At 38.8% G+C, this 16,652-nt stretch overlaps 1 protein-coding gene across 1 annotated transcript in view; it reads left to right on the forward strand.

Annotated features, from left to right (window-relative positions):
* Positions 1 to 16,652, forward strand: part of KCMF1 (potassium channel modulatory factor 1) — a 54,818-nt gene that overhangs the window by 22,892 nt on the left and 15,274 nt on the right. Inside the window, 1 exon segment of the mRNA XM_042453721.1 lies at positions 8,594 to 8,761. Coding sequence (XP_042309655.1) covers positions 8,594 to 8,761 — 168 coding nt within the window.

The raw sequence follows: 16,652 nt of genomic DNA on the forward strand, positions 1-16,652 counted from the left end.
ACACACACACACACACACACACACACACACACACACACACACACACACACACACACATATCCAGGGGCCTAGAGCTCGACTCAGGCTTGCATCCTTCCGAGGTCGCTAAAATGAGTACCCAGACTGTTGGGGGCAAATTAGCTTACTTGCTAATTGGCTTACTTGCTGTTCACCGCTATGATCTTTGGAATAACGGTATACAAATAAAACAAATTATTATTATTATTATTATTAGAGGTTAAGTCCATGCTCAGTACAAATCCTGTTGTTATATGATAACCTGAGAGTCAGCATGGTGTAGTGGTTTGAATGTTGTACTCTGGAGGCCAGGGTTTGAATCCCCACTTGGCCATGGATGACCTTGGGCAAGTCATACTCTCTCAGCCTCAGGGGGAGGCAATAGCAAACCTACTCTGAACAAATCCTGCCAAGAAAACCACACAATAGTTTCACCTTAAGGTCACAAAAAGGCAGAAATGACTTGAAGGCACACAACAACAAATACTTTTACTTTTCCTCATTCCCTGTTGAATGCACACCCTATTTTGCATTGTGATGATGGCATATCAGCTGGCTTCCAGTCTGTGGCACTGCTTAGTCAGGTGCCTTCTTGAATTAGAATCATAGAATTGGAAGAGACCAGAAGGGCCATCCAGTGCACACACACCCCTGCCATGCAGGAATACACAAAGCACTCCTGACAGATAATGGGCACTTCATTTGAAATGGTCATAAATTATTTCTCCAGGCTTTCCTTGTAATTCATATTTCCATAACACCTCTTATCAGTAAACAGACAGTCAGGAATTGTACCTTCAGAAAGCTACCGTTTTGAAATAAGTGATATGATTTAGCAGAGAACTCTTCCTGTTTAACTGACTTAGATTGATGTTTTCCATCTATCAGTGTTACAACCAATGCAACAATTTCATTATATTTGTGGATTGGCTTTATACCTAATGTGTAGTATTAATACTAGAAGACTGTTGCAGTGATTAATTCAGTATTAAATCAAGGAACACTTTATTACATTTTTATTTTTCTGCTGTTAAATTTGTACCAGTGCTAAGAAAAAGTAATATTTATTTTTTGAATACTGAACTGATTTAAACAATTAGGCACTGTGATTGTGGATCCCTATTTCTGTTACCTGTTTTCATAATCTTTATTAAGCAGGAAGCTAGATGAACCATGTTACAAGAAAATGAGCACTGAGATCCAAAATACCCTGCAGAAATAATCCAGTTTGAGACCACTTTAACTACCCTGGTTCAATGATAGGGAATTCTGAGACCTTTGGCCTTCTCTGTCAAAGAGTTCTGGTGCCACAATCAACTACAATTCCTAGGATTCTCTTGTATTGAGCCAGAGCAGTTAAAACAGGCTTCAACCTGCATTATTTCTGCAGTGTGTTTTGGACATTAGTTAAAAGGCATTCAAGTCAGATTGTATAATGTAGGTTTGAATCCTCTTAGCCCCCAGCTAGAGTACACCCATTGAATTTATGTGTTGATTCACCACTCAGAAGTTGAGCAAGTGGTTCTACTCTTGTTGAGACTAAACAATAGGATTCAGGCCATAAAGTATAATTTCAATTTCTTCACAAGTTTTAATTCACTTTATGCCCATGATATATTATGTCTGAAGGGTACTGTTGTTTTACTAAGAAATGTGAAGGAGATAATTCAGGAGTTTTGTGTTTCAGTTTACATACAAATCAAAGATAAAAGCAAATTTATAATGATTTGGAACAAAATTAGAACCTGAGCCTGCAAATTTTCTACAGTTTTAAAAAAGTTTCCAACGGAAATTATTTAAGATCAGTTATGATACAGTTAATTTTAAATTGGAACAAGGTTTTAAACTAAGGTCAGAGATAGACTACTTGAAACTTTCTAGACAAAAAAAAATCATGTACTGGGTATATAATAGATAGGACATTGTTATCTTCATTGATGAAATTTTGTGAGCCCACATAAACAAATAAGAAGCCTGTAATAGTATCAGGCCTTCTCTTGCTTATCATGGTTAAGAAGTGCTATCTCAATTATAGCAAATTATTCATTTAATCAGAGCCTGAAATAGAGATTTATTTATTAAAACTCTTTAAAACCACCTTTTATCCTTCTGAATACCAAGACGGTATAAAAACTTTGCTGTTAAACCAAAATGTATTGTTATCAAACAATACAAGTATTTATACTTTACCTTTATGGAAGCTAGGGCCCCCAAAGTGCTGTACTGTATAGTAAAACTACAATATAACAACTGCACAGAAGCACAGTGTGACGTAAAATAGATGAAAATCTGTTTTAAAAGCTAAAGGCATGACAAAATAATAGTTCTGGCGTTTTATTGTAAATGCAATGGAAATGGAGGCAGCTTGATTTCCCTTGAGGATTTGTTCCAGCAATCAGGGATATTGGTACAGAGATAACTGCATGTTGTGGACTCACCAACCTGTCCTTTCAGCTCAGGTTAATTTTATTTTATTAAGATTCAATGAAAACACTAAAAGCTCCAAAAATATGTAATCATAACAAAGAAAAGCAGGAATAACAATAAAACAGACATAAAGTGCCTTTGCACACAACTGAGCTGAGCTGGAGCTGTCAAATTAACGTAGGAGATTGTAACCTTCTAAATGTTGCTTTTGACTGCCCTGTTATCATCAGTCAAGTTCCTGTCTAGCAGGTGTCCACTCCACTGCAAGACTGATCACTTCTTTCTACTTTCTATTTTCTCCTTAACCAATTACTAATTAATAATAATGTGCAATATGGCATGAAAGCAGTCAATATGGAGGTGACTCCTTACCATGTAAGGCAGTGGTCCCCAAACTGTGCCCTTTTAAGAGATTTTGCACTTCAGCTCCCAGAAGCTTCAGCCATGTTGGCCAGTAGTCTGGGATTCTGAGAGATGAAGTCCAAAATCACTTAAAGAGTACAGTATTGGGGCCATTGGGGCCTATATAGTAGGGGTTGCTTCTATATCAGCTGCTTTCAAGCCATATTACACATTATTACTGATTAGTAATTGGTTAAAGAGAAGATAGAAAGTAGGAATCAGTTACCAGTTTTGCAGCAGAGTCCCCTGAGGGTACGAATGAAGACCGATGCTTTCAAACCTTTTCTTGAATTATCTGGAGTTAGTGGAGAGTTGTGAAGTGCAAAGTGATATCCATTGGGGTGGTGAAATATGCTGAAGTGTTGGGATCAGTCAGTGGCTGACTAGGAAAAGGATCATAGGGCTGTAGATAGTTTGATGAAAAGGTTAACTGAGTTTGTGGTGGCTGCAAAAATGCGAATTTCAAGCTTGAGGTCATTAAGAAAGGAATACAAAATAAAACTGAAAGTATGCCATAGTACCAAGTTGTTATGGAGCAATGTGTCATTGTCCCCTCCCCCCTCTTAATGAAGTTTTGTAAACCACAAGATTATTCTATCCATAGCTCTTTTTCTATGTGATTGGTGTAGGTTTGGCTACACAAGAGAAGAATTGGTATTAGTTTATACAGTTGGCCCTTTTGATCCATGGGCTTTGAATCAACACATTCAATCATATGGAGCAAAATTATTCACTTTTTTTCCCTGCATCTGTGGATCGTCCCAGAACTAAAATCCTGTGGATCCAAAGGGTCAACTGTTTATGTCAGGTTCTGTACTATCCTTGAATTGGTACAGATAGATAGATCGTCTGGGGCCTGCAACAAAATGATCATTTTACAACTTGTGGTGGTGGTGGTTTCACTTTCAAAAATGGAATTAATGAAAAAAGAATCATAGAATCATAGAGTTGGAAGAGACCCCAAGGGCCGTCCAGTCCAACCCCCTGCCATGCAGGAAATCTAAATCGTCGACAGTTGGCCATCCAGCCTCTGTTTAAAGTTCTCAAAAGGAAGGAGACTTCACTGTCAAACAGCCCTTACTGTCAGGAAGTTCCTCCTAATGTTGAGGTGGAATCTCTTTTCCTGGAGCTTGCATCCATTGCTCCGGGTCCTAGTCTCTGGAGCAGCAGAAAACAAGCTTGCTCCCTCCTCAGTATGACATCCCTTTAAGTATTTAAACAGGGCTATCATATCATCCCTTAACCTTCTCTTCTCCAAGCTAAACATCCCCAGCTCCCTAAGTCGTTCCTCATAGGGCATGGTTTCCAGGCCTTTCCCCATTTTAGTTGCCCTCCTTTGGACACACTCCAGTTTCTCAATGTCCTTTTTAAATTGTGGTGCCCAGAACTGGACACAATATTCCAGGTGGGGCCTGACCAGAGCAGAATAGAGTGGCACTATTACTTCCCTCGATCTAGACACTATACTTTTATTGATGCAGCCTAACATCGTATTGGCCTCGTTAGCTGCTGCATTGCACTATTGACTCATGTTCAATTTGTGCTCTACTTGGACTCCCAGATCCCTTTCTCATGAAGTCGCCTTAAGCCAGGTGTCCCCCATCCTATATCTGTTCATTTCATTTTTATGCCCTAAGTGCAGTACCTTACATTTCTCTGTATTGAATTTCACTTTGTTAGTTTTGGCTCAGTTTTCTAGTCTGTTCAGGTCATTTTGAATTTTGATCCTGTCCTCTGGAGTATTAGCTATTCCTCCTAATTTGGTGTCATCTGCAAATTTGATAAGTATGCTCCCAATTCTGTCATCCAGGTCATTGATAAAGATGTTGAATAGCACTGGGCCCAGGACAGAGGCCTGTGGGACCCCACTGGTCACTTCTCTCCAGGCTGAAAAAGAGCCATTGTTGTGCACCCTTTGGGTTCGGCCAGTCAACCAATTACAAATCCATGTAACAGTTACCTTGTCTAGCCCACATTTTACAAGCTTGTTTGCAAGAATGTCATAGGAAACCTTGTCAAAGGCCTTACTGAAATCAAGATATACTATATCCACAGCATTCCCTTCATCTACCAAGCTGGTAATTTTATCAAAGAAAGAGATCAGATTTGTCTGGCATGACTTGTTTCTCTGAAACCCGTATTGACTTTTTGTGATTATGGCATTGCTTTCTAGATGTTCACAGACTCTCTGTTTAATGATCTGCTCCAGAATCTTTCCTGGTATTGATGTCAGACTAACTGAACGATAATTGTTGGGATCCTCTTTTTTCCCCTTTTTGAAGATGGGGACAACGTTTGCCCTCCTCCAGTCTGCTGGGATTTCTCCTGTTTTCCAGGAGTTTTCAAATATGATTGCCAATGGCTCCGATATTACATTTGCCAGTTCTTTTAGTACCCTTGGATGGAGTTCATCTGGTCCTGGAGACTTAAATTCATTAAGTCTTGCATGTGGTTCTGCTAAATAATTCTGTGAAATTAAATGCTTATTGGTACTCTCTGATTTCAGAATTTAAATTCTGTGATGTTTGTTTGTCTTATACTTCCTGCAGGTTTTGGTAAGAATGCTTGTCTTCTGTCTTTTGTCTTTGTATGAAACTTGATGCCTATACATTTATTGATTTCTTTTTAGCCCTCTGGAGCACTGAGGTGACACACAAAGTTAAAAATGTTATTTAAAATGTTAAATATAGATGGATTAAATATTATTTTAAAACACTTAAAAATCCATGCACAGTTACGGCAGCCAGAGAAGTCACCTCTGGTTTTACAGACCAAATGCCATATGAAATTATGCTGCCGTAACTGGTTGCTGGAAGCTCAAAAGCAATGGAGCCAGCTACCCTTGGGAGGAAGTTCCACAGCTGAGAGACTGGTACAAAGAAAGCCCTGTCATGTATCATCGCTGCTATGTAACTATTGCTTTTAATCATTTTAGCATTTCTGGTTCATTTCAAGAAATGCAAAGCTTTTTAAAAAACAATGCTGAAAGTTTGAATAAAGATAATTTAGAATAAATCATGTTTATCTTGATGCAGTGTCCTCCAATGGGAGTCTCATATTTTTGTCCCCCCATCTTTTCCCCCCTTCTATTTGTGTTTGAACTTTGTTGGGAGATTAAAAGGTGGGGGAAGGGGGAAATAAGCTAGGTTGAAATCCAGGGACAGATGGTTCTAGAGCAGCCCTAAAAATTGTTTCTGTGTGCTAAAATGGCAGGGAGGTGTTTTTATTACCTGATAATTTCTATCTTGAAGTCTGCTATTGACGAGAGATATTAGCTCAAAGTGTGGATGTGACTTTGTTTTGGAATGCTGTTATGCTGTGTTGCCAGTGATACATATTCTCTTATCAATAATTTACTAGGACTTGAAATGCCAGGAAGGAAGATCTCCTCATTACTGTTGTTTAGCCAGGTAGTCTGAAAGAAAATAATATGATGCATGCCTGTTATAAGCGCTGCATAGCCAGCTGCCATAGTCTCTCAACATCAACTTTCCTCACTCATTTGTGTTACTCATGTGGCCTACAGGGTTGTTCTAATGGTTATTGCAATAATATCTGTAAGAAATAAAGTGCTATATAAATGCAAAGCATTTCAGTAGCAAATTGTTCTTCTTGGTCTCTCTGCAATATCATATGAGTTCTGCACCTACAGAAAGCATTGTTTCTAATAGTAGTATCTGTGGTGGTTGCACACCTCAAGGAAGTGCAGCTCCCCCTTTCTCATTCAGTTCCTCCTTTCTGATGAATGCCATGCCAGAATGGTCTAGTGCTTCCCTAACTCTGGTTCTCCAGGTGTTTTTTTGGACTTCAGCTCCCAGAAGCCTCAGTCATCTTGGCCAATGGTGTGGGATTCTGGGAAGTGAAGTCCAAAACATCCGGAGGGCCAACGTTTTGGAATGGTCTTTGCTTGTCCATTCATTAAGAGCTCAAGTCCTTAACAAATTTTAAAACTACATTTACAATTGGCCCTCTGTATCCCCAGATTCTTCACCCATGGATTCAACCATCCACAGCTTGAATACACACAGACACATTCCAAAACACAAACCTTGATTTTACCTTTTTATATAAGGGATACCATTTTACCATGCAATTATATTTAATAGGACCTGAGCATCCATGGCTTTTGTTATCCATGGTGGGTCCTTGAATCAAACCCCAGCAGATACCAAGCGCCTACTGTACAGAATTTATTTCATTCCCACTTTATCTATTTTATTAACCTTTATACAACAGTTTCTAAACCATTGGACACTGGGAGTCTCTGTTAAGATATTTGAACCTCTTGCAACCAGTGACATTTGTCTTCTGCCCTTTCAAGGTTACCTTTGGGTGGAAGAGTGGAGGCTGTTGCATCAATGTGGAGGGCTGGTGAGCAGCGTGTGCTCTGCTCTCACCTTCTGTGTTGGCATCTGCAATGGTATATTTGGATAGCTCCTTCTTGCCCAAAGCAGTTTCAACCAGGACTTGGGTTTACCAGCCTTTGTAGCCCCTCATCTTTTATGAAAATAGCTCTGTATAACATGGATGTTTAGTAGCCTTTCACTTTTTTTATATGGGGGTCTCTAATTGTGTCTCTGTTATGAGCAGCCTAGGAAAGGGATCCCAGTTTTCTCCCACAGATTAGTGTGCAAGGAAGCAGTGCCAGCAACTGCAAAGTTTTGCTTTGAACTGGCTGCTCCTCTATCCATGCACACAGGCCTGTTACAGACAGCCAAAATAAAGCAATTACTAATCTTAGTCCCATGGTGGAGATTGTAGGCTTGCTAGGTCATATGATATTATTCAGAGTTTAATTTTAGTTTACTTTAATGTAACAGAATCATTTAGTTTTTAGTTCAGAGAGGCAGAAAACCTTTTAGAAAATCATACACTATATGTACATATACATATATGCACACTACAAATGCATTTAATTCACATTTAATTTAATGTACAGATTAATTTAATTTACAAATGCATTTCTTGTGTGGCTAGATGGTTCATGGTCTTTTCAGGGTGCCAGAATTGCCCTCCTTAATAGTTCTGTTCTTTCATGACCTGCCCCATTCCACAAACTAAATCAAAACAAGGCACATAGTACTCTTTCTAATAGTACAGACAACTTCATGTTGTTATTAGTGGAAAATAGGATTATGTTTTTGGTAAGTGTAACAATATAGTATTGACATTTTGCCGGTGAAGTATAAAGCAACTGTAAATAGCTTTAAGTCTGTTTTACTTTTAAAAATGTAAATTAACAGCCAACATGTTTCTGCTAGTGTTAAGGATTTATGCATGTGTATATTAACTTCATGTTAGATCCATGTCATGTACACTTTATACCCAGAATAACATTTCTCATAGGAACAAGTTGTCCTTGTGCAGTGGGGTTTTTGTTGTTGTTGTTGTTGTTGTTGTTTTAATTCATAATGTTGTAGGAGAGTGCATCTTAAAAATAGTAAGTTAAAAATGAATCAGACCCATAGGGGAATATGAGGTTAAAGAAGAAACCATGATTACACAAGTCAAAACTTTGGCTTTTTTTTAAAAAAAAGCATATGATAGTGACATTGAAATTTCATTGGTGGTTTTTTTTTCCATGCTTAAATTGTTTTCATTTTCACTAGTAATTCTAGATAGCTAACGGCACAAAAGTTTAAAACCGGAGTTAAATCCGTTAAAAAATTGTATGTATTGCCAAACACAGAGCTTCTCACAGAAATGTTGTATAATTTGTAGTTAATGAACTTTTGTTTGGTTACAGGTGTCAGCTGCGATGCATGTTTAAAAGGAAATTTTCGAGGTCGCAGATACAAGTGTTTAATTTGCTACGATTACGATCTGTGTGCATCTTGTTATGAAAGTGGTGCAACGACAACAAGGCATACAACTGACCATCCAATGCAGTGCATACTAACAAGGGTAGATTTTGGTAAGTGATTCTTGTGTTTATGTAGTAATGTTGCCTGTGCCATGAATTTGCAGGATATAATTTGGGACTTTTATTAAACTAATCTTGCTTATTTGTAGTGAGCCTGTTTAAATCCGATGTTCTTCCTTTCTTTTGCTTATCTCCATTTAGTTTTGGGATAAAACTGTATTTGAACACCTAGACAAACAGATCAGTGCTGCAGACAAATCTTTAAAAATTAAGTTACTTTTTGGTGGGTTATGGATTAAGGTGGCCATCTGATGGAATGTAGCTGGAATTAAGCATGGTTGAACTCTGAATTCTGAGTCAATGTGCTTGGAAAGAAGGAAAGAGAGAGGAGATAATTTCCTAAGAAGACGCAATCATTTGCAAAGCACTGTGCCTACGTAAAAATGCAAACATGTTGGACTTATTTTCCTTCCTGTCTTATTCTTGAATGGTGATTTTTTATTTTCAAAAATCAAAAGGCATTGAAGCAGGGCTGGGGAGCAGTGATGATTTGGGGGTACTCCTTGCCTGCTCCGGAGTAAGATATTTTTTCTAATGTACTCCTACTCCTGTAAAAACCTCTTATCCTTTACTCTCTTTCTCCCCAGATCTGAGGGAAGCCTCAGTTGCGTTGCTAGGCTGGCATGTGTGTTTTTTGTGTATGTAAGTGTCCTCTTCGCCAGTTGCAATATAATAAAACTGTGTTTTTGGTACAATATAATGACATTATAAGGAGTAACAAAGATATTTTGTTACCCTTATCTTACCCTACTCTGTAAAACCTTTACTCTTTTACTCCTTTACCCGTACTCCTAGCCCCGCCTGGTTGAAAGAGAAGTAATAGCTTGTATCTTGTTTAGAAACGGAAAAAAAGTGTGGCAGGTAGAAGTAAAAAGCTACGGGTAAAAGTTGATTTCAATCAAAGAATGAAGAGCAAAAGCAAACCAATGTTGCGAAACAGTACGTTTCAGAAATGTATTGTCATTTTCCAAAGAAACCACAGAGATTGCTGTGGGATTTCCTTAGTTTCTGTGTAGCATGAAAGCACTGAAACTTTTCCAGTACCCTGAAGGCATCAGATCCAATTCTGACATCAGAAGCTAAGCAGAGTCAGCCGGATTCATGTGGATGGGACACGCCAATAGGTACCAGTTGCTGTAGGCTATATCTTCAAGAGGAAGCAATGGCAACTACCTTGAGTATTCTTTGCCTCTTAAAAACCCGTGAAATTCATGAGGTCCCAAATTGACAGGTGACTGAAGGTATAACCTAATACATTGGACCACATTGCTACCTGGTAAGGTTTAGATAAATATAGAGATCCTCCACGGGACCAAGCGATGTTCGGATTTATGTTCTTGTCTAGCTGTGTGGTGTGTGACTTTACCCTTATTCTAAACCGTTTCTGTTAATATCAGTTGCTGTTTTTCTGTTGATGATGATGTGAAGATATGTGGCACACAATGAGTATTACGTAAAATTATTGAAGCGTTGTCAGTGAGGATTGTTTGTTTTGTATTAATTAGGGTAGCCATAGAGGTGTTGTGTGTTTGGTGTGGTGTGTGTAATATATATATGTAGAGAGAAAAAACACTGTTTTATAATAACTGAAAGTATTACTACACCAGTCATTTGACTGAGATGATTCTTCCATGACAAGATTTGTTCTGAAATCCAGTTTGAACTTCAATCAAATTAGTAGGCATTCTGGTTCTCCAGGCAAATACAGAAGCTTACATTGTGGAAAGGAATATCCTTCTCTACATAAATGAGTGTAATTCTGTCAAGAACAGAAAGTACAGTATGGTTCATGCATCATCTTTTTTCTTGGTTTAAAAAGAGGAAGCCAAGCCAACATTTTTTTTCACTGGCACACATTCATAATGTCTTTTCCTAACCAGTCATGAGCTGAGTTTGTCTTCTATATCCTTATTTTGCAACTGTGTTCACTCATCCTTGTCCCATATTCACACAGTGGAGATGTATTTGCTGTACGAAGGCTGATAGTAGTTTTCCCTTGCCTGTTTGCTTGTCTGTCTCTGATCCCATTGTGTCCTATGTCACTTGATGAAGAAAGAATCTTAAGATGGTGGATGCTTACAGTGTTGGATAGGGAGGGAGAGCCAAGTGGTATCTCCTTCAGCCATATAGTGCAGTCAGTGACACTGGGTAAGTTAGCTTCTCTGAGCCTAGGTTGTTGTGAAGATAAAATGGGATAAAAATGAAATAAAGGAACTCTACCTTTTATTTAAACCACCTACTTGATCCAGACTGGGAGTGTAGTAGTTGTGTGCGTGTCATGTTTCCACAAAGCACCGTGTACAATCATCTTTAATCTTAGTGAAGACACGCATGAGTTGTCCCATGCCATGCACCCATCCATCAGGAAAGTGAGACACACAAAATATGTACAACATATCCATAGAGGCCTGGCCTGAGTATGGACAAGACAGGGTTTGTCTCTTCAGAAATGCACAATGTGAGAGAGAGCAGTGGGCAAGAACAGTGAGCATTGAAGCTAGAAAGCCACTTGTCCACACTCACACATCAAATCCACAGAGAACTTGGCAAACGCGCCCCAGGCCCCGCAACAGCCTGAAAAGTAGAGTAGGATGCAGTCATGCCACATCTTCACGTAGGGATAAATTGAGCATGTTTTTAGTGGTTGGGGTGTAGAGATGGAAATGGAGTCCCAAATGGCAAAAGGCTCATAAAATGTAAAAATATGATTTTGCTTGAAAAGTCCTGAGGGTCTGAGGAACTAACTTATTATTGGAGGCCAGTTAGGTCTTGCGTTTTACTTTGTTTCTAAAACTCATGACAGCCAATTCTTTAGTACTGCAAAACTTTGTTGCATAACAAAATATAATGCTGAGTTCCCCTAACCGCTATTGTGTCTACAGTATCCTAAAATGTTGCAGGTTGCCTGTAGGACAATCTGAATATGCAGAGTCCTGTCGTGAATACATACTAATCTACATTGGTTGCTTTTTCATTTAAAGAAGGGATTTTTAATGTAGCAGTGAGGGGCACAAACAATTCTCTATCACAAGATAAAAAGTGGATTTTTGAACCTGCCTCCTCTGAGGCACACCCTCCATGATACTAGGAACTTCAGTATTTATTTAAAAGACTTGTTCCTTTTAATTTTGTTTTCAAATCACCTTACAAAAGAAACACAGAACAAGGTGAATTGTTTAAAGTTTGAAGGTTTGAATGCCATACAAAACAACCACTATCAGTATATCAGCTGAAATCATTAAATGCCAATAAATGATAAATAAAAAGTATTGGACAATCACCTGAAACTTTGAATCAGACTTCAGGAGGCCAATCCATTCCATTCTCATCAGAGCAACGCGAAGGATAGTAATGACAAAGGAGCTCTTGGTAAAGAATACAATGGAATGTAGAATTTTAAAATACAGGTAGAAAGGTTTATGGCTGTCTACCCATAAAGACATATGCAATTTTGGACTGCAGGAATCCTCCCATTAGAACAGTTGAAATTAATACTTCAGTTAATGCTTTCAGCTTGCAACTGTGTTCTTTCATACTATTGTCTTTGAAATCTGTTTTTTTCCTTGTGACATCAGTGAACCATCAGTGAACCTAATTTTTAACATATTGAGAGCCAGAAATTACTTTTGACCGGTTAATATGGAGGAGACCCCTGCCTGTTCATGTTTTCTACTTGTATTTAAGGTCAGTAGATTTGAGTGTTGGACACCAACTCTGGAGACCAGAGTTCGAACCTTGCTCAGTCATGAAGCCACATTGACCCTGGGCAAGTTAACGCATCACCGCAGAGGAACCTGCTTCTAGTATGTGACTGCAGATGACCTGCCAAGCGGGACCCGCAAATTACCCAACTCGCAAGCCTTTAAAAAGGCTCTTAAGACGGATCTCTTCCAGCAGGCCTTCCCGGATTAACCTCCCCTTCTGCTGGCTTGAGAGCTCCGTCCGCCCCAAGATAGAGGTCTCACATCTAATATCTCCATTTTTAACTAATGTATTTTATATTGTCATTGCTTTTATTAGGATAAGTTTTTAGGTAGGTGGGGAGGCTTTGGGGTAGGGGATATGTAGATTTCGTTTTATGGTATAACAATTTTATTGTTCTTTTTGTTCCTTTGTAACCTATTATTACTATTATTGAAGGCAAAGCAAAAACTGCTCAAACAAACCTTACCAAGAAAACCACAGGATAGTTTGCCTTAGGCCTCCATAAGTCAGGAGCAACTTGAAAGCATACAAACACAGCAACAGAGAGTTAAATCTGAAATCCAGTTGCTAAAACAACTCTCAAAAAAAACTGGTAACACGGCAAAGCTTTCTTTTTTCCGCTTGGGAGAGTAAATTGAGTAAACTCATCACAGGCTTTGTGTGTCCCCTTGTATTTGTTGTAAGGCAATCCTTAATTTCACAATATTTCTCTTTTGTAAAAACACACTGTACACTAAATAAGAGTTCTTTGGTTATAGTGTAAGTACGTCAGAATTCCTTCCATCCTTCTTCTTGTTAAACTGTTATTTTAAAAGGGGATCTTGTTTTTCTTTTTTCGTGCCTTTTAGCAATGTAGTATGGCAGCGAGAAGATAGTCATTTCTCATCTGTCCCATACAACAGATGAGAATCTTTTCCAGGTGACTAAGCCATATGGTTTGAGACATAGAGGTTGTGAGTGCTGGACTACAATTCGGTCTAAGAGAGCAGGTTTTGATTCCTGGCTCAGCTATGAAACCCACTAAACCCAATGGGTGACTTTGGACCAGCCCACATGCTCTCAACTAGGAGAAGGAATGGGCAAAACCTCCTCTGAACCAATCTTGGCAAGAAAAACCCCATAAAGGGTTGCCATAAGTCTGAAATGACTTGAAGGCACACAACAAGCCAGATAGGACTGTAAATTGAGAGAGATCCATCCTGTCCCTGGCTTTATAGGGGGCAGGAATCCTCTTTTTAATCCTTCAGTTTGCCTCACAGGTTAATGGAAATATGGTGTGGGGGCAGGAAAAACAATGAAATTTATGTGAAATATAACTCTTTGGACTTATTTACCATACAGTTTAGCACTTGTGCGGAACTTCTTCAGGTCAGAAACAGCTAGGGTGTGATCAGTTTATAATTCTAAAATGTCCTAGCCTGTCTAACACATAAAATCCTATCTGGCTGGCTTCTGAAGCAAGATATGAGCTGAAGGATGTTTTTGGTTACATTGTTTTTTCCACGCCAGTACCTGTTTCTCTATGAAACTTGGTCTTATTTTTTTTTTTTCCGACATGGATTGCAGTACCATCTTCCTTAAAGGTGGCAAAGAAATAAGAGAACACGAGTAGCTGTGTTTGTGTGTGACTTGTCTTGACTGTTGGATGGCTTTTTCCAATCAAACAAACCCTTTGGTGGGACACTTCGTATTAATTAGGAAGGCCCTGATCCTCTTCGAGGGAGACCAAATGCAATTCTATGGATAACTGGAGGAGCGCTGACTTAGACTTTATCTAAGCAGGTTGGTTGTATGTCCTGAAGATGTTCCTAACCATTGCAGCATTGTTGTGACACGGTTCTCTCTGTCCATAAGCATATTTAGGATGCTTTTTCTTTTTCCCCCACCCAAGTTTTTTTGTTTAAATCATCATAGATAACATACAATGCTGTGAGCCACATATATTAATAAAAAAAACATTCCCAACCGATTGGTAAGCTTTTCATTGAGGAACCAAAAGATTCTCTCCATACCTCAGAATGGATCAAAGCAGTTTCTTGGTCAGTTGCCTATCCAATATGCAAAATAAGATCTCACACAATCTTTCAGCCTACTGAGCAGGTATTCACGTGTCCAAGTAATTCTGTTACAATGAGGCATCTCCGTAAGTACAGGGAAATCTTTTTGGTGGGAAAACCTCTTCCCATGGAATGTTAACCCGCACAGGAAGGAAAACACACAAGAGGATGTTTCACATACAGGATACTTCATTTAGAGAAGTTTTGAAAAACTGTCTCTCCCTTCTTTCTTTAGATATGTAGGAAAAAGCCTGTCTGGTCAAACCAAAAAGCCTGTTTAGATATTTTTTTCAGTTCTAGAAGCTAGCCAGATACCTGTGGGAATATCATAATCAATACAGAAAGCATGACAGCATATCTTTGACAACTGGTTTCAGAGTCCAAAATTGCAAAAAGCACCTAACTTTTTCAACTTTTCAATTTTGTTCCCCAGACCAAGGTTAGGTACACTACTGGCAACAACAACAAACAACAATAGAGTAGTTTCGTGAGTTGTCATCCTGTCTCCTCTCCTTTCAATTTCCTCCCCTAAATTGTTTGTTGGGAGGAAGAGAGGAAAGAAGTGGGGAGGAAAGGAAAGGGAAACAAAACAGCTGCAGGGTTACTTTAAGTCTGAATATGTGGTGCTTGGTCTTTGTATCTTGTTGCCTTTGCCTTGAAACATACAGTACATAAGTTCATGGCTTAACTGTGTTATCGTGTCATCCTTAAAATGGCATAATACTAGTGATCTAAAGAGAGATGGACACATTTCTGAAGTACTGTCTTGTTTCTAATGTTTTCTGTGAGGCCTTGTAGCAGTCTTTGACTCTAAAAGACATCATTTGTGAATGTTCTTAGTTCTTTTGTGTACAGTAGGCTCTGATGAAAGTTGCTCTTTTGAGAAGGTGGTTCTGTACTAGCCTCTTTTACTCAGCCTTACTTGTATTGGAGCAATCATTATATAACAGGTCAGGATTTTCAGCTTTCTAAGCAATTATAGACATAGGCCAAGATCCTAAGTCAGGAGATGTGTCTGCAATATGGAGTACTGCAGGGTCCTGTGGCAACTGCTTGTTGCAAAGTGCCTTGCTGTGGGGAGAGGAGTGGATGCTTCTTTATTCACCAGCACCCTCCCCAAACACCTCAAAATTGTTGCCGTATGTTGGTGTCACTGCCTGGCTTCTAAAATGGATTGGTGGGCCCTTTTGGCTTTTGCAGTGTGCAACGATATAAAAGTGAATTCCAAAAACTTAGGATGTTGGAGGTTCAGTTTATGTCGTAGTAAATACTGAACAGGATGCCATACAAAATGTTTGTTCCATGGTAAGCTAATGATGAATCAAGTCTGAGAAAATACACTTTCCACAGCAGCTGGTATCTCCCCCCCCCCTCCATATTAAGCTGTTTGGTTATAAGATTTAAGGGACTTGTGGTTAGCTGTGATTGTGGTGTTGCTGTGTCTTGACAAACTGCTTTTTGGCACATTTAAAGACAAGGAGTGAGTGATTGGGACTTCCGTGGTGCATTTCCTCAGAACTAGCTTTCTCAGTACAGTGGAAGGTATGTATGGCCTTACTTTTGGCCTTAGCCCACGAGCCTGCTGCGTTCAACATTCATTTTATTTTAGGATATGCGCTGGAGTTAAGAAAATAATGTTTTTTGATGAGCAAGTACTGCTTTTTTCTACACAAATTGGAAGCAACATTTTACTGCTATGAACTATTATTATAGAGAACAGTTACTTTGTTTTTCAGGCTGTAATTTTTTTAATGGGTTCATTTAGTTATTTTTGAATATGATTGCTTTGTATGAACTCACGTATGTAAAAGCAGTAGAAAAAAAAGTGTGTACTATTGCTTGCACTTGAGGAAGTGAGGATACATGTTATAACTTCAAGATGTTTGTAATGGTTGCTAACACTTGCCTGGTTTCCACTCTGGCAGATGTAGAAAAGTCTTAACATATTAGTCTTCTTAAGAATAATATCATTAGGATTATTTTGTGCAGAATAAGGATCCAGGACCTAAACACCGCTTCAGGTTTCTTTCCTAAATTACAATAGTTTTTCAACTTGAATTTTGGACTAGCATGGACAGAATTGAAGCACATCAAAAGGTTGTTGGGACATGAATTTAAAA

This window comes from Sceloporus undulatus, chromosome 2 (genome assembly GCF_019175285.1).
Source record: "Sceloporus undulatus isolate JIND9_A2432 ecotype Alabama chromosome 2, SceUnd_v1.1, whole genome shotgun sequence".
Classification (NCBI taxonomy): domain Eukaryota; kingdom Metazoa; phylum Chordata; class Lepidosauria; order Squamata; family Phrynosomatidae; genus Sceloporus; species Sceloporus undulatus.